Source organism: Pseudophryne corroboree, chromosome 1 (assembly GCF_028390025.1).
Source record: "Pseudophryne corroboree isolate aPseCor3 chromosome 1, aPseCor3.hap2, whole genome shotgun sequence".
In the NCBI taxonomy this organism is placed as follows: Eukaryota; Metazoa; Chordata; class Amphibia; order Anura; family Myobatrachidae; genus Pseudophryne; species Pseudophryne corroboree.
Window position 1 is genome coordinate 966,173,417 of NC_086444.1, and position 23,357 is coordinate 966,196,773.

Consider the following 23,357-nt stretch of genomic DNA (forward strand, 5'->3'; position numbering starts at 1 on the left):
CTGTGCAACATAAACACTGAAAGTGTTCATCTAAGTCCCCGTGTGTGTGATCCTTGCCACAATATATATAAGTCCAAAAATAAAAAGCATCAAATGCGCAGAAGTTTTACAACTTATGAACATATATATATATATAGGTAGTGAAGAAAACAAGCGCTAATGAGTGTAGTGACAATTACAACGGGAATACTCAGGTGGGTTAAAAAATTATGCAAAAATTAACCAGGCGCTAATATACCACAACCCAACTAAAATGGTTGTGTTAATACAATGTTTAATATCAATATTTAAACCAATACAATATATGTTCAAGCTGCAAGAAAAAATTGACTTGGGGTAAATCAAGTCAAACAGAGAGAAACCGGCACTTTAAAGTCCCTGGTAACTTGGAAACAACAGACACATAGATTCCTGCGCTAATTAACTCTACAGAATGATATGGCTCAGAGTTTGCTTGACTCAATAAAAACAAAACAAAAAGGATAATTAAATATACTTTATATGATTCTTTTTTATTTTTATCACACATACATACATGTATGTTTAAAAATTAATTTAAGAATAAATTGATTAGACCGGTCTAAATAAAACATAAATCAAAAAAGCAAAAATCAGAACATAGTAATAAGCTAATAATAAGCTAAAGGAGGTGGATCATAAGTAAACTCCTGTGCACAGAAAAATCAATAAAAATACTAAAAATAAGTCCTTTGTATAGGATCGTGCAAATAGTTTGACCAGCTATAAATTGCAACAGTGTCTCGTTATGTTTTGTAGTGTTAGACACTCTTCATCAAATTGCCACTCAGCCAAAAAGTGCAACAGGTAAGTGTGACAAACGCTCCACAACGGAACTTTACATATGGTTCGCACCTGAAGCTGACATGCGGAACAGGAAAATAATGTGAGACGGTCTCGGGCTGCGGGAAGGCGCTTCGCTGGCGCCTGGTATGTTATTGTTAATTACCCCGACTTCCAGGCTCTGTGAGTCCGCGTCTTCGGGTGCCGTATGCAGACACCTGCGTCCCGTTAATAGGCACACCTTCACCGTTGATTCTCCTGATAATGCCTCTGGAGCCCGGCTTCCAGGCTCTGTGAGTCTCCGGGTGCCGTATGCAGACACCTGCGTTTTAGTGTTACTCACACGTTCACCATCAATTCTCCAGATAATGTCACTGGAAAAGATAAGCTGTAAAAGTGCAATATAGCTGGTGCACAAAGGTCCAAATAGGCTGCTCCTCTGACGCGTTTCGCTCCTCTTATGGGGGCTTCCTCATAGAATAAACTCTCAATACTCCAGGACCCTTATAAAGGGGAGATCCTAGCTCCTATTGGTGTTTCAATTATTGAATGAAAAACACCTGGTGTATCGTTTACCTGATTCCACCTCCTGATCCAACCTCCTTATAAACATCACTTAACCTAGAACCAACACTAATATGTTTATAAAAATAGTATGCTATAGATATAGACAAATATAAGTATCAATAGATTATACTATATAAATTCATAAATAATTTTCAGACACTAATGCACATTAAATCCAATATAATATAATATAATATACACAGGCCCGCTTGTCCTTCCAATATCTTTTGTGTATGGTATATATTCTAACCATTCTTTAATCAATAATTCAAAATAAAAATAACAAATTAAACAGATTAATTTATAAGTACATAAAAAATAAAATCATAATAAAAAAAATAAAAAATAAATAAAATATAAATTAACAATCCCACATGTGAATTGAACCGAGTACCCTATCTCTCATAGTCCGATACTCTACCATTACTCTATCCTCAGTTTCCATGTGTATGTCTAATTCCAATGGTATAGATAATTCAAAACTCCATATTATTCATAGGAGTAAATTTGAGCACAAAGCATGTGATTCCCATATAGATGGATATTTATCAAATTGGATCTCATATACTAAATATTTTTAAGAAGTAAAATAGAATAATATGATGCATTAAATTTATTACTATAATGTCCAATATTATTAGTCTAGAAAAAAACAATATTGGACTCCAATTAACAATCCTTGTATTGAACTTATGATCATATCTATCCCAAACGGTTAATCTACCACTACCCTACCTGACCCTTCTATATCCCAAATTGTTAATATTTTACATATGGATATTATATATGCGATATGTTCAACTTCCCCCGTATAAATCTAACATTTGACATGATCAAAACTGTTTAGTTATTAATTATTTTAAATCCATTTGAATCAATTAAAATTCTTTAAGCAAATGAAAGATCCACAGTGATTCCTTTCTGCAAAGTTTCCGAAAACGGTCTCCCCCTCTAATAGTTCCCTTCACATGATGGACCCCTACAACCCTGAGACCTGTTGGATTTGATTGATGTACCAGACCAAAATGACGGGAGACACTGTGCTTGTTGAAATCTCACTCGATTTATTAACCACCTCTTTATCATGGCTGGGGAAACCGATTGTGGGTTGCTTCAGGTGTGGAAAAGGCAAATGTTTGACATGCAGTCACATAGTTAATAAATCGAGTGAGATAGAATCATTTATCACAAAAGAGAGATTTAGTATACAGGAATTTATTAACTGCGACACCACTTATTGCATTTACGTACTGCAGTGCCCATGCGGCCTGCAGTACGTAGGTAGGACCACTCGTTCTTTAAAAACGAGGTTTAGGGAACATCGTCTTAATATTATGAAGGGTTTCAACAAGCACAGTGTCTCCCGTCATTTTGGTCTGGTACATCAATCAAATCCAACAGGTCTCAGGGTTGTAGGGGTCCATCATGTGAAGGGAACTATTAGAGGGGGAGACCGTTTTCGGAAACTTTGCAGAAAGGAATCACTGTGGATCTTTCAGTTGAGAACCATATCGCCACAAGGACTCAACGAAAGTATTGAGTTCGAATCATTTGCTTAAAGAATTTTAATTGATTCAAATGGATTTAAAATAATTAATAACTAAACAGTTTTGATCATGTCAAATGTTAGATTTATACGGGGGAAGTTGAACATATCGCATATATAATATCCATATGTAAAATATTAACAATTTGGGATATAGAAGGGTCAGGTAGGGTAGTGGTAGATTAACCGTTTGGGATAGATATGATCATAAGTTCAATACAAGGATTGTTAATTGGAGTCCAATATTGTTTTTTTCTAGACTAATAATATTGGACATTATAGTAATAAATTTAATGCATCATATTATTCTATTTTACTTCTTAAAAATATTTAGTATATGAGATCCAATTTGATAAATATCCATCTATATGGGAATCACATGCTTTGTGCTCAAATTTACTCCTATGAATAATATGGAGTTTTGAATTATCTATACCATTGGAATTAGACATACACATGGAAACTGAGGATAGAGTAATGGTAGAGTATCGGACTATGAGAGATAGGGTACTCGGTTCAATTCACATGTGGGATTGTTAATTTATATTTTATTTATTTTTTATTTTTTTTATTATGATTTTATTTTTTATGTACTTATAAATTAATCTGTTTAATTTGTTATTTTTATTTTGAATTATTGATTAAAGAATGGTTAGAATATATACCATACACAAAAGATATTGGAAGGACAAGCGGGCCTGTGTATATTATATTATATTATATTGGATTTAATGTGCATTAGTGTCTGAAAATTATTTATGAATTTATATAGTATAATCTATTGATACTTATATTTGTCTATATCTATAGCATACTATTTTTATAAACATATTAGTGTTGGTTCTAGGTTAAGTGATGTTTATAAGGAGGTTGGATCAGGAGGTGGAATCAGGTAAACGATACACCAGGTGTTTTTCATTCAATAATTGAAACACCAATAGGAGCTAGGATCTCCCCTTTATAAGGGTCCTGGAGTATTGAGAGTTTATTCTATGAGGAAGCCCCCATAAGAGGAGCGAAACGCGTCAGAGGAGCAGCCTATTTGGACCTTTGTGCACCAGCTATATTGCACTTTTACAGCTTATCTTTTCCAGTGACATTATCTGGAGAATTGATGGTGAACGTGTGAGTAACACTAAAACGCAGGTGTCTGCATACGGCACCCGGAGACTCACAGAGCCTGGAAGCCGGGCTCCAGAGGCATTATCAGGAGAATCAACGGTGAAGGTGTGCCTATTAACGGGACGCAGGTGTCTGCATACGGCACCCGAAGACGCGGACTCACAGAGCCTGGAAGTCGGGGTAATTAACAATAACATACCAGGCGCCAGCGAAGCGCCTTCCCGCAGCCCGAGACCGTCTCACATTATTTTCCTGTTCCGCATGTCAGCTTCAGGTGCGAACCATATGTAAAGTTCCGTTGTGGAGCGTTTGTCACACTTACCTGTTGCACTTTTTGGCTGAGTGGCAATTTGATGAAGAGTGTCTAACACTACAAAACATAACGAGACACTGTTGCAATTTATAGCTGGTCAAACTATTTGCACGATCCTATACAAAGGACTTATTTTTAGTATTTTTATTGATTTTTCTGTGCACAGGAGTTTACTTATGATCCACCTCCTTTAGCTTATTATTAGCTTATTACTATGTTCTGATTTTTGCTTTTTTGATTTATGTTTTATTTAGACCGGTCTAATCAATTTATTCTTAAATTAATTTTTAAACATACATGTATGTATGTGTGATAAAAATAAAAAAGAATCATATAAAGTATATTTAATTATCCTTTTTGTTTTGTTTTTATTGAGTCAAGCAAACTCTGAGCCATATCATTCTGTAGAGTTAATTAGCGCAGGAATCTATGTGTCTGGGGTTAAAAAATTAGTATGGCCTTGGGCACTTATCTGGTGAACAAGAACTTCCAGCCGATGTTCATCATTTTAGGATTAACATGTAAGAAGAAGAAACAGCAAACATAGTGTGTATCGTTCATAGATAAAAATAATGCCTTTCGCAATATAGGGACATGAATTTAGGGAACTAGCTTATTCCCAATAAAATGTAATCTGTAACTTCACAACATAAAATACAGATTTAATGAACAATCATATACAAAACGTATACAAAACGGCTAGACAACACACGTACAAGATTTAAAATCATAAAAGCTTATCTGTCCATTATGAGGATAGGGGAGTCAGCAACAGACTGTCCCAGGGACACGAGATAGCCAAAGTTTATGCGTACAGGATAAAAAAAGTTCAAACGCTTATCTGTCCATCAAGGGGAGTTTCAGCAGCAAACAGTCCCAACGCGTTTCGTCCTTCAAGGTGTGGACTTCTTCAAGGGGATCAAGAAAGTGAGCTCACACAGCTCTATTTATACCGTCCAACAGGAAGCTGCACTTGTCAGTTCTTAATGACATCACTTCCTGTGTTGTTACTGATGTCAGATTTTTAAACAGAGAGAAAGACTACTATAATACCTAATTAGTTTAAAGAGAGAGAGTGAGATAACTGGCCTATAGTGATAGAAACGTGAAAATGACTATGAATGATATTGAGTGATGTAGACGGCGGTGGAACACTGTGTGGAACGCACCGCCGTCTGTTGGAACGCACCGCCATCTTGCGGACGTCATTTCCGCTTATCAAGTGATTGGGTGATGTGGAGTGATAAGAAGTGTAGACGGCGGCGGAGCGCTACGTGGAACGCACCGCCGTCTATAAAGAAAGTGGTATGCACCGCCATCTTGCGGACGTCACTTGTGCTGATGTAGACGGCGGTGGAACGCATCGCCGTCATGGTAACTGTGGAACGCACCGCCATCTTAAAATCGTTACTTCCGCAACTAGTACCATGGTTAGGTGAAACGCACCGCCATTTTAAGTGTCTCGGTTAGGAATGGAGCGCACCGCCATTTTGGGTGCCATATCTAAAAGGAGGGTTATGTTAATATTAAAACAACTTAACAACATATAATTATAATAATTAATGTGGGGATTGAGGTTGGTGTTTAGTTATAGTGCAAGTGACAACCTCATAATGTGAAGCGTGCCGCCATTTTAGAAAACGGGCTGTGAAACGCACCTCCAATGTTTTAAGTGATTAATTAAGGAAATAGATTCAAGTAAATATATATATATATATATATATATATCTAACGGATATTAAACAGTGCAATTGGTGTGATAACCACAAATGGTGATATAGTGTGTGAGAAAATTGAGATGAGTAAAAATTGAAATTGAGCTGTAAAAATGAACGCTCTTTTTGTCGTATCGAAACAGCCAAATGAATCTTTAGGTATATCCAGAGAATCCCATTTTTTTGGGAGAGATGATTCTTGTTTACATTTTTGAAGGTAGAAAGAAGCTGAAATGGGAACAAACAAAAACAAAAAATGGGCGAAATGGAACTTTCATATTCATAACATAAAAAGTTATATAATACAGTGCTATGCGTGAAGGAATGAGTGTAAAGTACAGATCGCTATTGAAGGAAGGGGGCAATTTCGAAGGCTTCATTTAGTCCTTGTGGTGATAATGTTTGGAGCTCGTATATCCAAAACATTTCACGTTTGGAGAGTTTGTTTAATATATCTCCACCTCTGTCTCCGAGTTTTACACATTCAATGGCTTTAAATGTGATCTCTTCTGGATTCGATCTGTGTTTATCTATAAAGTGTTTGGATACTGTGTGATTATCAACTTTATTTTTGATATTTCTGATGTGTTCCTGTATCCGAAGTTTTAAAATTCTCTTTGTTTTGCCCACATATTTTAGTCCGCAAGTACACTCCAGTAGGTATATGGTCATTGTGGAATTGCAGTTGAGAAAGTCTTTGATAAAATATTCCTTTGTGTTATTGTAGTTGAAGAATTTTTTTCTATTGGGGTGAAGAAATTTACTAATATTGCAGTTGCCGCATTTGTAGCAACCCTTGCAGGTTCCAATGGTGTTTCTTGTGTTGGTAGTTTTGGTTGGCAAATGGCTGGGGGCCAAAATATCCTTTAGATTACTTGTTTTGCGAAAGACTATGTCTGGTTTGGAAGGGAGTATCTCCTTGAGGATGGGATCTAGCAAAAGGAGATTCCAGTGTTTTTTGATGGATTGCCTGATTCGATGTTCTTGATTGCAAAAAGTGGTGATAAAAGGGGTGAAGTTTTTGTCCTTTTCTTTGATATTCTTGCTGAATAGATCTTGTCTAGATGTGCTGGCTGTTTTCTCTAGTGCTTTAGTGATTACGGTATCAGGATAATTTCTCTCCTTGAATCTATTAGCATATGTAATTAGTTGATTCTCACAGTCTTGTTTGTCGCTGCAGTTACGCTTGATGCGGTAAAATTGGGAATAGGGGATGTTTGTTTTCCAGTTTTTTGCATGACAACTTTTAAAGTGGTGGTAACTGTTAGTGTCGACATTTTTAATGTGATTGCTGGTGACGATCTGTGTTCCACTATTTGACAGGGTTAGATCCAGGAAATTAATTTGTTTTTCATTGATTTCATGTGTGAATTTTAGGTTGTAGTTGTTGGATTCCAATGTGCCTAAAAATGCTTTAAACAGGTCAAGGTCTCCTTTCCAAATGATCAAGATATCGTCTATATATCTCTTATAGATGATCAAATTATCAAGGTATGGATTGTTGTTATAGATGCATTCTTCCTCCCATGCTCCCATCAGCAGATTGGCAAAACTGGGCGCAAAGGTAGTGCCCATTGCAGTTCCGCAAGTTTGTAGAAAAAATGTTTTCTGAAATATGAAATAGTTGTGGCTAAGAGTGAATCTCATAAAATCACAGATTGCATTTTTGTGAGTAGTTGTAATCTCCAGGTCTTTATCCATGAATTTTCTACAGGATTCTATACCTTTTTCATGTTTGATGCAAGTATATAGACTTTGTACATCAATAGTAATCCAGATGTAGTCTTCTTTCCATTCGATTTCAGATAGAAAATTAATCACATTTCCTGTGTCTTTCAGATAAGATGGTAGGGACGTAACATATTTTTGTAAAAATATATCGATATATTCTGATAGATGACTTGTCAGGGAGTCAATACCAGAGATTATAGGTCTCCCTGGTGGATTTGTTAAAGACTTATGAATCTTAGGTAAATAGTAGAAGGTAGGTATCACCGGGGTTGTCATCATTAGGAACTGGAATTCATTCTTATCCAATGTGTTTTTGTGGAAATAATGGAGTAGTATTGGTCGCAATTCTTCAATAAAGAGATTTGTGGGGTCTTGTAAGAGTTTTTTGTATGATGTAGTATCATTCAGTAGTCGATATGCTTCTTGTTCATATGCTTCTCTGTCCAAGAGGACTATACCACCTCCCTTATCTGCCTGCTTTATCACGATATTTTTATTATCCTGTAGAGCTTTGAGTGCTTCTTTTTCCTTGTTTTTTAAATTTGAATAGGGATACGATGTCAAATTCATGTCGCATAAATCCTTTTTCACCAATTCCTGAAAGGCATTGATGTAATTACCTTTGGACTCCGGGGGATAAAATTTTGATTTTCGTTTGAGGCCTGATTTGGATGGCTCTGTGTGTACCGTATCCTGCTCTTTCTTGGCAAAATGTCTTTTAAGGATCAGTGATCTCGCGAATTTATTGATGTCAATGTAAGTATCAAATTTATTCATCTGTTTGGATGGAGCAAATTTTAGTCCCTTACTTAAAATAATAATATAATAAAAGCATATCGACTACTGAATGATACTACATCATACAAAAAACTCTTACAAGAACCCACAAATCTCTTTATTGAAGAATTGCGACCAATACTACTCCATTATTTCCACAAAAACACATTGGATAAGAATGAATTCCAGTTCCTAATGATGACAACCCCGGTGATACCTACCTTCTACTATTTACCTAAGATACATAAGTCTTTAACAAATCCACCAGGGAGACATATAATCTCTGGTATTGACTCCCTGACAAGTCATCTATCAGAATATATCGATATATTTTTACAAAAATATGTTATGTCCCTACCATCTTATCTGAAAGACACAGGAAATGTGATTAATTTTCTATCTGAAATCGAATGGAAAGAAGACTACATCTGGATTACTATTGATGTACAAAGTCTATATACTTGCATCAAACATGAAAAAGGTATAGAATCCTGTAGAAAATTCATGGATAAAGACCTGGAGATTACAACTACTCACAAAAATGCAATCTGTGATTTTATGAGATTCACTCTTAGCCACAACTATTTCATATTTCAGAAAACATTTTTTCTACAAACTTGCGGAACCGCAATGGGCACTACCTTTGCGCCCAGTTTTGCCAATCTGCTGATGGGAGCATGGGAGGAAGAATGCATCTATAACAACAATCCATACCTTGATAATTTGATCATCTATAAGAGATACATAGACGATATCTTGATCATTTGGAAAGGAGACCTTGACCTGTTTAAAGCATTTTTAGGCACATTGGAATCCAACAACTACAACCTAAAATTCACACATGAAATCAATGAAAAACAAATTAATTTCCTGGATCTAACCCTGTCAAATAGTGGAATACAGATCGTCACCAGCAATCACATTAAAAATGTCGACACTAACAGTTACCTCCACTTTAAAAGTTGTCATGCAAAAAACTGGAAAACAAACATCCCCTATTCCCAATTTTACCGCATCAAGCGTAACTGCAGCGACAAACAAGACTGTGAGAATCAACTAATTACATATGCTAATAGATTCAAGGAGAGAAATTATCCTGATACCGTAATCACTAAAGCACTAGAGAAAACAGCCAGCACATCTAGACAAGATCTATTCAGCAAGAATATCAAAGAAAAGGACAAAAACTTCACCCCTTTTATCACCACTTTTTGCAATCAAGAACATCGAATCAGGCAATCCATCAAAAAACACTGGAATCTCCTTATGCTAGATCCCATCCTCAAGGAGATACTCCCTTCCAAACCAGACATAGTCTTTCGCAAAACAAGTAATCTAAAGGATATTTTGGCCCCCAGCCATTTGCCAACCAAAACTACCAACACAAGAAACACCATTGGAACCTGCAAGGGTTGCTACAAATGCGGCAACTGCAATATTTGTAAATTTCTTCACCCCAATAGAAAAAAATTCTTCAACTACAAAAACACAAAGGAATATTTTATCAAAGACTTTCTCAACTGCAATTCCACAATGACCATATACCTACTGGAGTGTACTTGCGGACTAAAATATGTGGGCAAAACAAAGAGAATTTTAAAACTTCGGATACAGGAACACATCAGAAATATCAACAATAAAGTTGATAATCACACAGTATCCAAACACTTTATAGATAAACACAGATCGAATCCAGAAGAGATCACATTTAAAGCCATTGAATGTGTAAAACTCGGAGACAGAGGTGGAGATATATTAAACAAACTCTCCAAACGTGAAATGTTTTGGATATACGAGCTCCAAACATTATCACCACAAGGACTAAATGAAGCCTTCGAAATTGCCCCCTTCCTTCAATAGCGATCTGTACTTTACACTCATTCCTTCACGCATAGCACTGTATTATATAACTTTTTATGTTATGAATATGAAAGTTCCATTTCGCCCATTTTTTGTTTTTGTTTGTTCCTATTTCAGCTTCTTTCTACCTTCAAAAATGTAAACAAGAATCATCTCTCCCAAAAAAATGGGATTCTCTGGATATACCTAAAGATTCATTTGGCTGTTTCGATACGACAAAAAGAGCGTTCATTTTTACAGCTCAATTTCAATTTTTACTTATCTCAATTTTCTCACACACTATATCACCATTTGTGGTTATCACACCAATTGCACTGTTTAATATCCGTTAGAGATAGATATATATATATATATATATATATTTACTTGAATCTATTTCCTTAATTAATCACTTAAAACATTGGAGGTGCGTTTCACAGCCCGTTTTCTAAAATGGCGGCACGCTTCACATTATGAGGTTGTCACTTGCACTATAACTAAACACCAACCTCAATCCCCACATTAATTATTATAATTATATGTTGTTAAGTTGTTTTAATATTAACATAACCCTCCTTTTAGATATGGCACCCAAAATGGCATTGCGCTCCATTCCTAACCGAGACACTTAAAATGGCGGTGCGTTTCACCTAACCATGGTACTAGTTGCGGAAGTAACGGTTTTAAGATGGCGGTGCGTTCCACAGTTACCTTGACGGCGATGCGTTCCACCGCCGTCTACATCAGCACAAGTGACGTCCGCAAGATGGCGGTGCGTCCCACTTTCTTTATAGACGGCGGTGCGTTCCACGTAGCGCTCCGCCGCCGTCTACACTTCTTATCACTCCACATCACCCAATCACTTGATAAGCGGAAATGACGTCCGCAAGATGGCGGTGCGTTCCAACAGACGGCGGTGCGTTCCACACAGTGTTCCACCGCCGTCTACATCACTCAATATCATTCATAGTCATTTTCACGTTTCTATCACTATAGGCCAGTTATCTCACTCTCTCTCTTTAAACTAATTAGGTATTATAGTAGTCTTTCTCTCTGTTTAAAAATCTGACATCAGTAACAACACAGGAAGTGATGTCATTAAGAACTGACAAGTGCAGCTTCCTGTTGGACGGTATAAATAGAGCTGTGTGAGCTCACTTTCTTGATCCCCTTGAAGAAGTCCACACCTTGAAGGACGAAACGCGTTGGGACTGTTTGCTGCTGAAACTCCCCTTGATGGACAGATAAGCGTTTGAACTTTTTTTATCCTGTACGCATAAACTTTGGCTATCTCGTGTCCCTGGGACAGTCTGTTGCTGACTCCCCTATCCTCATAATGGACAGATAAGCTTTTATGATTTTAAATCTTGTACGTGTGTTGTCTAGCCGTTTTGTATACGTTTTGTATATGATTGTTCATTAAATCTGTATTTTATGTTGTGAAGTTACAGATTACATTTTATTGGGAATAAGCTAGTTCCCTAAATTCGTGCCCTATATTGCGAAAGGCATTATTTTTATCTATGAACGATACACACTATGTTTGCTGTTTCTTCTTCTTACATGTTAATCCTAAAATGATGAACATCGGCTGGAAGTTCTTGTTCACCAGATAAGTGCCCATGGCCATACTCATTTTTTAACCCACCTGAGTATTCCCGTTGTAATTGTCACTACACTCATTAGCGCTTGTTTTCTTCAGTACCTATTTTTATTTACGTGTACACCATACACTAATCTTGCATTACGAGCTGCTACTCTTAAAAGGGTTAAAACGAGTGTTTTTATATTACTGGTTTTTTTTATTACTGTTTCCACCGCACGTCTGTACTTTAGCGCCTAGGTCTCTATTTCTTTATATATATATATATATATATATATATACACACACACACACACACACACACACACACACATATCCACAGGTTCGCCACTCACAATATCCAAGGCCAAATAGCTTGGCCTCGTGCCAGCACAAACAATGCTCAAAGGTCCTCCCAGGGTGCAGCACTCAGGGCACATTGGAATAATTAGCATACACCTTGTTATATCAATGTTTCAGTCTTTATCCCAACTCTTTTCAAGATACCAACTTGAAAACAATTGGCATAAAGGCTGAAACATTGATATAATAGGGTGTATGCTAATTCTTTCAGTGTGCCCTGAGAGGGCCTACAGTATATATACTGTATTGAAAACTGTAAAAATATTATCTAACTTTTACTTTAGCATAATAGTCTTATTTCTAAAACTAAAAAATATTAATACAATCTTAATACAGCAGATTTCTTAAATCTCATTCTAAAACTGATCCAAAGTGAGCTTTAGAGGTTAATTTACTAATCTGTGTCATCAGAGCTGGCTCTAGGCATAGGCAGTATAGGCAAATACTAGGGGCATCTGAAAAGCCTAGGGGCATCGAAATTCTAATTTTGGACTGTAGCTTTATTATAGCCGTTGTAGCTTTATTGCACTGGTGCAATTATGTTTTTGTTTTTTGTTCATTGTGGTGCAGTGTGTGTGATGTCATGGGGGAGGGTGTCATAATTTACTGTATACCTGCTGAAATATACATTCAAAAATCTGATTATTTAAGTTACATGTTGGCGTTGCTAGTATGTTAGGAATTTTTTATACACTCCCCATTTGGGATGCAGTTGTATATTATTACATGTTTTCTAAAAGGTTATGCTGCTCCACTAATACCAGCATAAACTGCATTTGTTAATACTTCCAACATAAACATAGAAACATGTTGAAGTTAAAGTGATCCCAGTTATTGTGCATATTGCGCCCATAGTAATCAGGTTTAGCTGAGTAAAGGGTTGGGAACCCTCGCTACCCCGGGGGTAGCGAACGGAAATGATTACACCACGCCCGTCAGCAGTAATAGAACGGGTGTGGAAGGGGGTGAAAATAAATGAATAACGCCCATAGGGGGTCATTCCGAGTTGTTCGCTCGCAAGCTGCTTTTAGCAGCTTTGCACACGCTAAGCCGCCGCCTACTGGGAGTGAATTTTAGCTTATCAAAATTGCGAATGAAAGATTAGCAGAATTGCGAATAGACACTTCTCAGCAGTTTCTGAGTAGCACCACACTTACTCGGCATCTGCGATCAGTTCAGTGCTTGTCGTTCCTGGTTTGACGTCACAAACACACCCAGCGTTCGCCCAGACACTCCTCCGATTCTCCAGCCACTCCCGCGTTTTTCCCAGAACGGTAGCGTTTTTTCGCACACACCCATAAAAAGGCCTGTTTCCGCCCAGAAACACCCACTTCCTGTCAATCACATTACGATCACCAGAACGAAGAAAAAACCTTGTAATGCCGCGAGTAAAATACCTAACTGCTTATCAAATTTACTTGGCGCAGTCGCACTGCGGACATTGCGCATGCGCATTAGCGACTAATCGCTCCGATGCGAGAAAAAAATAACGAGCGAACAACTCGGAATGACCCCCATAGTGTTGCATCTTTGCTAAGAAAACTGTGATAAAGCTTTCTTCATTTTAGAATGTATTACCTTTACATACAGTGTAAAGGTAACAATGTTAACAATGTGGTATTTTTCCTGAGAAATTAACAATAGGATCTGAGTGTTTATTAGCACAAAATAGCAGTGAAGGCAATTTGGCAAGTGTGGGAATAGAGATTTGCCAAGTGTGGCTCCCATGAACTGGGCAGCAGTTACTTTGCAGCTTTTGTAGCAGGTGGGAATAGTAGATATCTTATTACCATAAACAGTACAGTAGACAAATCAATGGGAGGTTAGCTAGAAAAGCTGTCTACTGTTACGGATTGCCTTTATAAACTGTGGGGGAGGTGTATCAAACATTCTAAATAGGACAAATTGAGATGTTGCCTATAGCAACCAATCAGATTCTAACTATCATCTAGTAAAACATACTAGGTTGGCTGCTATGGGCAACCAGTGGCTGCAACAGAGGTGGGGTTACAGCGCAGTCCAAAATTCAAATAGGGGACCCACACTAACTGCCACATCAATCACTGCTGAACATCACTGGCCGGGACTCACTGGCAGTTGGTGTGGAGCCACCACTGTGGTTAACATCTCCATTTGCTCTCTTTAAAAAGTTAGATCCCCCACAAGTATCTTTTAAGGTAAATATGAAGGAAAGGTGGGAATATGATGCTCATTTCTCATAGATAGACAGGCAGATATATGAGAAGGGCAGGTGTACCTAATAATGTGGCCACTCAGGGAAAAGTAACGGTTCAACTCAATGTCTATAATGTGTTTTTGTTATATTTGTAGTTATTATCCTTCCTTATACTTCCATCTATAGCTGAAACATACTTCACAATAAATGAGATCGCTTATTACAAACAATTATAACAAGTCACTGCATTAATAGTTAAAAATATATATTAAAGTGTTGTTTTTTCAGTATGCCCAACTTTTAATGTACACCGAGTCCAACCAATGACAGACCTGATCCACAATGTCGTTTACTTTGTCCCTCTCACAGTCAAGAATCACTCTCCTTTCCTTTTTGATTTCCAGATCCAGGAAGAGGGAACGGTATGTCTCATCTTTCCTGTCATTGTTAATGTTGCCTACATTGATTGCTGTCACTTGCCATTTCTTCTCAGCTGCAGAATCCAGCACAGCTTGCAGTGTTGATAAACCTTTAGAGACAAAATATTGTACATACAGAATAGTCAAGATCAGCAGTAACCTGGGGTATAAGCAGTTTTTTTTATACCTTAAAGGGCACTGTAACCATTTTTTACTTTGCCTAAATATTTATCTAGTGTGGTTTTGGAAATATATATATATTGGAAGGGTGATGGGAAACAAGCGGCTACATTCAACCCTCCAAGCTTTCAGCTGCGGCCCCCAGCCCATTCCTGCTTTACTGTCAGATGTGTTTGTCATATCTTGTTTAAAATGCATGCTGATATGTTATTACAGATAGGTGTCTGTCTCTTTGATCAATTGCATTGTTTTAAATTATTACTGAGATTAAGGATAATATACAGCACATCTGAGGGTTAGAGGACCACTCAATGTGGACCCTGAAGTGTTGTAGGTTGCCTTTCACTGTCATAGGATATTTCTACATATAGATTTTTATTGCATTTGTGACTCTTTAGCCAAGTGGTTCCAAAATTGGTTGCTGTGGCACCCTCGGAACCACAGGGCAGATTGGTGGCCCAGTATAAAATAAAATTAATTATGGTCAACAACAAAACCAGAGCTTGTGGTTGTCAATCATAAAATATGAGGAGAATCAGAAGCACAGCCCTGTACACCACCACATAACTGATTTATGATGACAGGTAAGCACAATATACTTAATTTAATCATTTTTGTTAGCTTTCCCATTAACAAACTGTTGACCTAGGGGTGTAGTGAAAACCTCCCACTTCCTTCTAATTCTCTCTCCCACTGATGGGTAGAAAACACAATAGTTCTAAGATCGAATTCCACCAAAAGAGGCCAAAGAAATATCTAACAGTATAGTGTGAAACTAAAGAGGGCATCAGCTCACTGGGCTGAATTGTGCCCCAAATCACAGGTGCAATTTGTGCTCATTAAAATAGCCATAATTGCAACCATATGCAAAGTGGCACCTAATAATGCATTGCAGTTGGCAACAGAAGTACAGTATATGCACCTGTTTTATGTCTAGAATATGTTACACACACATATATTCCAATTATATCCAACTTCCACCTATGTTTTTACCACTTTAATACACAACAAACATACCCAATGTTTGTTGTGAAAAACTCTAAAGCAGCAGAAACATCTCCCAGACTAGTGTGGATAACATGTACCCAAAACCTTAATATATGCCTGAGCAATGAAGAAATCACCAATCAGTGGAGCACTGGCAAACAGCCAATCACATGCTGTACACTGGTGCTGGTGAACGTCATCATTATCAGCTATATGTACCTGCCCTTGATCATCTCAGGCACATATGTGTCTTTTACGCTCTGCATGTGTTTGCTATTGCACAAAATCGCCACTACTGTACTCAGCCTATGTTAGAGGCAGGAGCACATTGTAGAATCATGCCAATCTGCATGGGTGAGGACACTTTTCTGGGCATAGTAACATTACACAATTTATACCACGCAAGTGATGTAGTACTCACTCCGCATCAGCCCACTATATTTGTTTTCTAGACAAAGACCAAATAAATAGATCCTCATGCCCGTATTTTTAAATCAGCCGTAATTTAAAAGTCAACAATAGGATTTTAATTACCTGCCGGTAAATCCTTTTCTCGTAGTCCGTAGAGGATGCTGGGATCCACATTAGTACCATAGGGTACAGACGGGTCCACTAGGAGCCACTGGCACTTTCAAAATTTAATAGTGTGGGCTGGCTCCTATCTCTATGCCCCTCCTTCCAGACTCAGTCTAGAAACTGTGCCCGAGGAGACGGACATACTTCGAGAGAAGGAAATACACAGATAGTGGCGAGATTCATACCAGCTCACACAAACAAGGCAAACCAGGCTAACTAGCCTGAAAACTCAGCAACAGCTGTAACATTACTGAACCCAGTAAAGAAACGCAGTACTTAACTATGAACAAAGCAGTACTGAACCAAAGAACGACTGCAGGATAACGAAGCACTGGGTGGGCGCCCAGCATCCTCTACGGACTACGAGAAAAGGATTTACCGGTAGGTAATTAAAATCCTATTTTCTCTTACGTCCTAGAGGATGCTGGGGTGCACATTAGTACCATGGGGATGTACCAAAGCTCCGAGTATGGGAGGGAGAGCGCGGAGACTCCTGCAGAACTGATTGACCAAACTTTAGGTCCTCAGAGGCCAAAGTATCGAACTTGTAGAACTTAGCAAACGTGTTCAACCCAGACCAAGTAGCCGCTCGGCAAAGCTGCTAAGCTGCGACACACCGGGCAGCTGCCCAGGAAGACCCCACTTTACGAGTAGAGTGGGCCTTAACAGATGTTGGACACGACAATCCTGCCGTAGAATATGCATGCTGGATAATGAACCTGATCCAGCGAGAAATCGACTGCTTAGAAGCAGGACAACCAATTTTCTTGGGATCATATAGGACAGAGTGCGATTTTCTGTGACGAGCAGTCCTCTTCACATAGATCTTCAAAGCCCTCACAACATCCAAGGACTTCGATGCAATTGAGGAGTCAGGAGCCACTGGCACCACAATAGGTTGGTTGATATGAAAAGCCGACACAACCTTTGGAAGAAACTGCTGACACGTCCTGAGCTCAGCTCTATCTTCATGGAAGATTAAGTAGGGACTTTTACAGGACAAAGACCCCAATTCCGACACACGTCGAGCAGAAGCTAAGGCCAACAAAGTGACAGCCTTCCACGTGAGAAACCTGACCTCAACTTCCTGTAAGGGCTCAAACCAATCCGATTGCAGGAACTGCAACACCACGTTAAGATCCCAGGGTGCTGTTGGTGCCACAAAGGGAGGCTGGATGTGCAGAACCCCTTTCAAAAAGGTCTAAAACTCAGGGAGGGCAGCCAATTGTTTCTGGAAGAAAATGGATAAAGCCGAAATATGGACCTTTATGGATCTCAAACGCAGGCCCATATCCACACCTGCTTGCAGGAAGAGGAGAAACCGACCAAGTTGAAACTCCACTACAGGAAACTTCTTGGATTCACACCAAGACACATACTTTTTCCAAATGCGATGGTAGTGTTTAGACGTAACTCCTTTCCTAGCCTGTATCAGGGTAGGAATAACTTTGTTCGGAATGCCCTTCCGAGCTAATATCTGGCGTTCAACCTCCATGCAGTCAAACGTAGCCGTGGTAAGTCTTGATAAGCGAATAGCCCCTGTTGTAGAAAATCCTCCCGAAGAGGAAGAGGCCATGGATCTTCCATTAAGAGATCCAGCAGATCCGCGTACCAAGCCCTCCTTAGCCAGTCAGGAGCAATGAGGATCGCCTGAACTTTTGTTTTTTTTACAAGCTTTAGAATTCTTGGAATAAGTGAAAGTGGAGGGAACACATACACTGACTTGAACACCCATGGCGTTACCAGGACATCCACTGCCACTGTTTGTGGGTCTCTTGACCTGGAACAGTATCTCCGAAGTTTCTTGTTGAGACGCGAGGCCATCATGTCTATTTGAGGTACGCCCCAACGACTGGTCACCTCCGAGAACACCTCCAGATGGAGGCCCCATTCTCCTGGATGGAGATTGTGCCTGCTGAGGAAGTCTGCTTCCCAGTTGTCCACTCCCGGAATGAAGATTGCTGACAGCGCCACTGCGTACCTTTCTGCCCAGAGGAGGATTTTTGTTACCTCTGACATTGCATCTCTGCTCTTCGTTCCGCCCTGTCGGTTTATGTAGGCTACCGTCGGTATATTGTCTGACTGCACTTGAATGGCCTGATCTTGCAGAAGTGGTGCTGCTTGTAGAAGACCGCTGTACACGGCTCTTAGCTCCAGGATGTTCATTGGAAGAAGGGATTCCTGACTTGACCACCTTCATTGAAAGATTTCCCCTTGGGTGACTGCGCCCCAACCTCTGAGACTTGCATCCGTGGTTAGAAGGATCCAGTTCTGAACCCCAAACCTGCGGCCCTCCAGAAGGTGAGGCAGTTGCAGCCACCAGAGGAGTGAAATCATTGCTTTCTGCGACAGACATATCCTCTGGTGTATGTGTAGGTGAGATCCCGACCACTTGTCTAGGAGATCTAGTTGGAATGACCGAGCATGAAATCTTCCATACTGTAGAGCATCGTAAGAGGCAACTATCTTTCCCAGAAGGCGAATGCACTGATAAACCGATACCCAGGCTGGTTTCAGGACATCGCGGACCATTGTTTAAATCACCAACGCTTTCTCCTCCGGTAGAAACACCCTCTGCACCCCTGTGTGTCGAGGATCATTCCCAGGAACGACAATCTCCTTGTCAGCTCCAACTGTGACTTCGGAAGGTTCAGGATCCAACTGTGCTCCCTGAGTAGATGAGTCGTGAGAGCAATGGACTGTAACAACTTCTCCCTGGACGATGCCTTTATCAGAAGGAATTATGTTCACCCCCTGTCTGAGGAGGAGAACCATCATCTCTACCATCACCTTGGTGAACACCCTCGGTGCTGTGGAGAGGCCGAATGGCAGCGCCTGGAACTGATAGTGACAGTTCAACAGTGCAAACCTGAGATAAGCCTGGTGTGGTGGCCAAATCGGAATGTGGAGGTACGCATCCTTGATATCCAGGGATACCAGAAACTCTCCCTCCTCCAGACCTGAAATCGCAGAGACTCCATTTTGAAATTGAACTCTCTCAGATAAGGGTTTAACGATTTCAAGTTCAAAATCTGTCTGACTGAACCATCCGGTTTCGGTACCACAAAAAGTTTTGAATAATACCACTTGGTTTGCATATGAGGTGGAACAGGGACAATGACCTGTAACTTTTCCAAGTTTTGGATGGCGTCCTGTAGGATAGCCCTGTCTGCCAGCAAAACTGGCAAGCCTGATTTGAAGAATCGGTGCAGCGGAAGTTCTTGAAACCCCAGTCTGTACCCCTGGGACACAATATCCTGTACCCAGGGATCCAGGCCGGACGACACCCAGACGTGGCTGAAACGTCTGAGCCTCGCACCCACTAGCCCATCTTCCAGGCTTCGCGGACCACCATCATGCTGAGGATTTTGAGGAATCAGAAGATGGTTTCTGGTCCTGGGAGCCTGCGGGTGCAGGCTTCTTGGATTTTGCATGACCACCTCTAAAGAAGGTGGTAGGAGGCTTGGACTTTTTTGTCTTAGCGGTCCAAAAGGACTGCGATGCAGATGAAGAAAAGGGTTTCTTTGTAGAAGGCGTAGCTGAGGGAAGAAAAGGTGACTTACCCGTGGTTGCCGTGGAAATCCATGCATCCAATGCTTCCCAAAATAACGCCTGACTTGTGTAGGGTAGGTTCTCCACACTTCCCCTGGATTCCGCGTATGTCATCCATTGGCGTAGCCAGAGACCCCTGCTAGCTGAGACAGACATGGAAGATACCCTTGCAGTCAGCGTACCCAGGTCCTTCATGGATTCCACCATGAACCCCGCAGAATCCTGTACGTTACGTAAAAATAATTAAATGTCACTTCTATCCATTGAATTCAAATCCTCTAGTAACGTGCCTGACCACTTTACTATAGCTTTAGAAATCCATGAACAGGCAATAGTGGGTCTCAACGCCACCCCTGAAGCAGTGTATATGGATTTGAGCGTAGTGTTAATCTTACGATCAGCCGGTTCTTTTAACGTGGTAGACCCAGGGACAGGTAAAACCACCTTCTTTGACAGTCTGGAAACAGATGCGTCAACTATGGGTGGATTTTCCCATTTTTTTCTATCCTCCTCAGGGAAAGGAAAGGCAACCAAAACCCTTTTGGGGATATGGAATTTTTTCTCCGGGTTCTCCCCGTATTTTTCAAATAAAGCGTTTAATTCTTTAGACACAGGGAAGGTTAGTGAGGCTTTCTTATTATCTGTGAAGTAAGCCTCCTCAACCTGCTCAGGTGTTGTGTCAGAAATGTTTAACACATCTCTAATAGCCTCAATCATGAGCTGCACTCCCTTAGCACATCCCCTTCACCGTCAGCAGTGTCAGAGTCGGTATCCGTGTCATCTTGCATAATCTGGGCAAGTGCACGTTTTTGTGGGTACATGCTAGGGGATTTTGAAGGAATAGGGACAGAACCCGACCAAACTGCCATAGACTTCTTTAATACCTGAGTTTCAGTCTCAGTATGAGCTACCCTAGTAGAGAGAGATCATTCCCTTAATAGAGGTCAACCCCTCAGGCTCAGTAATAGGGATCTGAGACAAAACATTACATTCCTGTGTACATGGAAGGGATTCCTCCTGAGAGGAAATGTCCTCTGCAGCATAAGACACAGAGTCCCTAGACATGGCTATGTGAGAAACAAACACCCACACACACACAGGAAAATGTCAGACACAGTTTCTCCCCAAGTCTGCCACAGAGAAATACAGAGTTTGGAGCCAACTCACACACAGCGCTTCCCTAAGTAGATATAATACAACTACCTGGTGCTGTGTACCTCAATAGACTACACAGTATTTACACAGCCACCCCCCCCCCTTCTACAACCCCCTGGTACCGCACAGGATAGCTGGAGTTGCGTGGAGGGACAGCTCTCCCTGTCAGTGTCTCTGTAATGGATCTGCAGGCAGGAAAATGGCGCTGAACGCTGCTGGGTCCGCTCTGAGAAGCTCCGCCCCCTGAACATGGCGCTCCTTCCCGCTCTTCAATTCTTTATACTGGCCTGAGGAATGGTGCTGACAGCCATGGTGACCAGTGTAGGGTATAGGCGCTGGCTCAGGGCGCCCCTCAAAGCGCCGCACTGTGTACCGCTGAGCCTCCGGAGCGCAGTTAGTACTACGCTCCCTGCCTGTTGCCGCCATCTTTACACTGGCTCCCCGCTTGCTGTGGGGGCCGGTGACTCACTCGCCACTGGAATCTTCTGGCTCTGTTAGGGGGTGGCGGCATGCTGCAGGGGTGAGTGGTCGCCTGGGGCGGCTAACAACCATCCCTCTGAGGAGCTCAGTGTCCTGTCAGCAGAGATAGTGGCTCAAACCCCTCAGGGTGGACCCTACTCCCCCCCAAGTCCCATGAAGCAGGGAGGCTGTTGCAAGCAGCCCCCTGGTGCCCAACTAACTCTTAGAAAAAAATAATACTAAAGAAGCTCTAGGAGCTCCCCTAGCTGTGACCGGCTCCTCCGGGCACATTTTCTAAACTGAGTCTGGTAGGAGGGGCATAGAGGAGCCAGTATACACTATTAAACCCTTAAAGTGCCAATGGCTCCTATTGGACCCGTCTATACCCCATGGTACTAATGTGGACCCCAGCATCCTCTAGGACGTAAGAGAAATCAGGCTTGTTTTGCCTTTTAAATTATGGTTGCTTGAAAAAATACAGGAAGACTCCCGCGGATCGCTCCTGTGCCTGTATTTCACAGGCCATTACATAAGGGTGTGGATTAATAGATAGACAGTTAAAAAGTCTATAGTCAATAGGTCGGCACTATACAGTCAATAGGTCATCAGGTTAAAAAGGTCGTCAGGATGAAAAGGTCGACAGTAAAAAAGGTTGACAGGGCCAAAGGTCGACATGGAAAAGGTTGACAGAAAAATAGTTGACAATTTATTTGGTGTTATTTTATGATTTCAAACATATTTGACTGAAACTTGTTGAAATGCGTCCACTTGCGGGCTTACTTCGCAAGCCACGCCAGATTACTAAAGGTAATAGTATGTGACATGGATAGCAAATGCAGCAAAAGTTGTAAAAACATGAAAAAACCCTAAGAAACACGTGTTGACCATATGTGTATCGACCTTTTTCATGTTGACCTTTTGAACTTGTCAACCTAATGTACCTGTCAACCTGTTATATGTTGACCTTTTGATACTGTTGACTTTTTGACCCTATCAACCTAGTGACTGTTGATCCTATGGTGTTGACCTACTGACTGTCGACCTTTTAACTGCCTATCATCAACCACCCTTACATAAGGCTTATAGAGTTTTCATACACACTGACATGCAACACCAGCTACAATTCACTTTGGAATAACCAAACCCCACTAACTTGATTTAAGGGAGAAAATGCCAGTGCTGTCCATGGTCAGTTATCTCTGTTTGAACACCCCAGGTGAAGAGTGATTGATGTTTGATAAACATATAGCAAACATACAGAATCATTGGCGTACATGTAAAATTTTACTATGGGGTCAGACTAGAGATGCCCTAGGCATAGACAACCTAGACAAATACCAAGCTGAGGGCCGGTGGAAGTTTGGGGCACCTGGATGGCGGCTCTGGCTACTGCGATTGGAGCTCAGCACCGATTAGACAGCTCAGAATGCAGCCAGCAGCAAGGAGCAGACAGTGAGCAGCTGTTTGGGGCACTAGCTCCAAACTCAGCTCCGAACG

General features: G+C 40.5%; 1 protein-coding gene across 5 annotated transcripts in view; it reads right to left on the reverse strand.

Annotated features, from left to right (window-relative positions):
- Positions 1-23,357, reverse strand: part of GRIA2 (glutamate ionotropic receptor AMPA type subunit 2) — a 325,307-nt gene that overhangs the window by 146,684 nt on the left and 155,266 nt on the right. For all 5 annotated transcript variants that reach the window (XM_063920481.1, XM_063920482.1, XM_063920483.1 and 2 more), the window contains exon 4: positions 14,865-15,061. In XM_063920481.1, the coding sequence (XP_063776551.1) occupies positions 14,865-15,061 (197 nt within the window). The remainder of the gene's footprint in view (positions 1-14,864; positions 15,062-23,357) is intronic.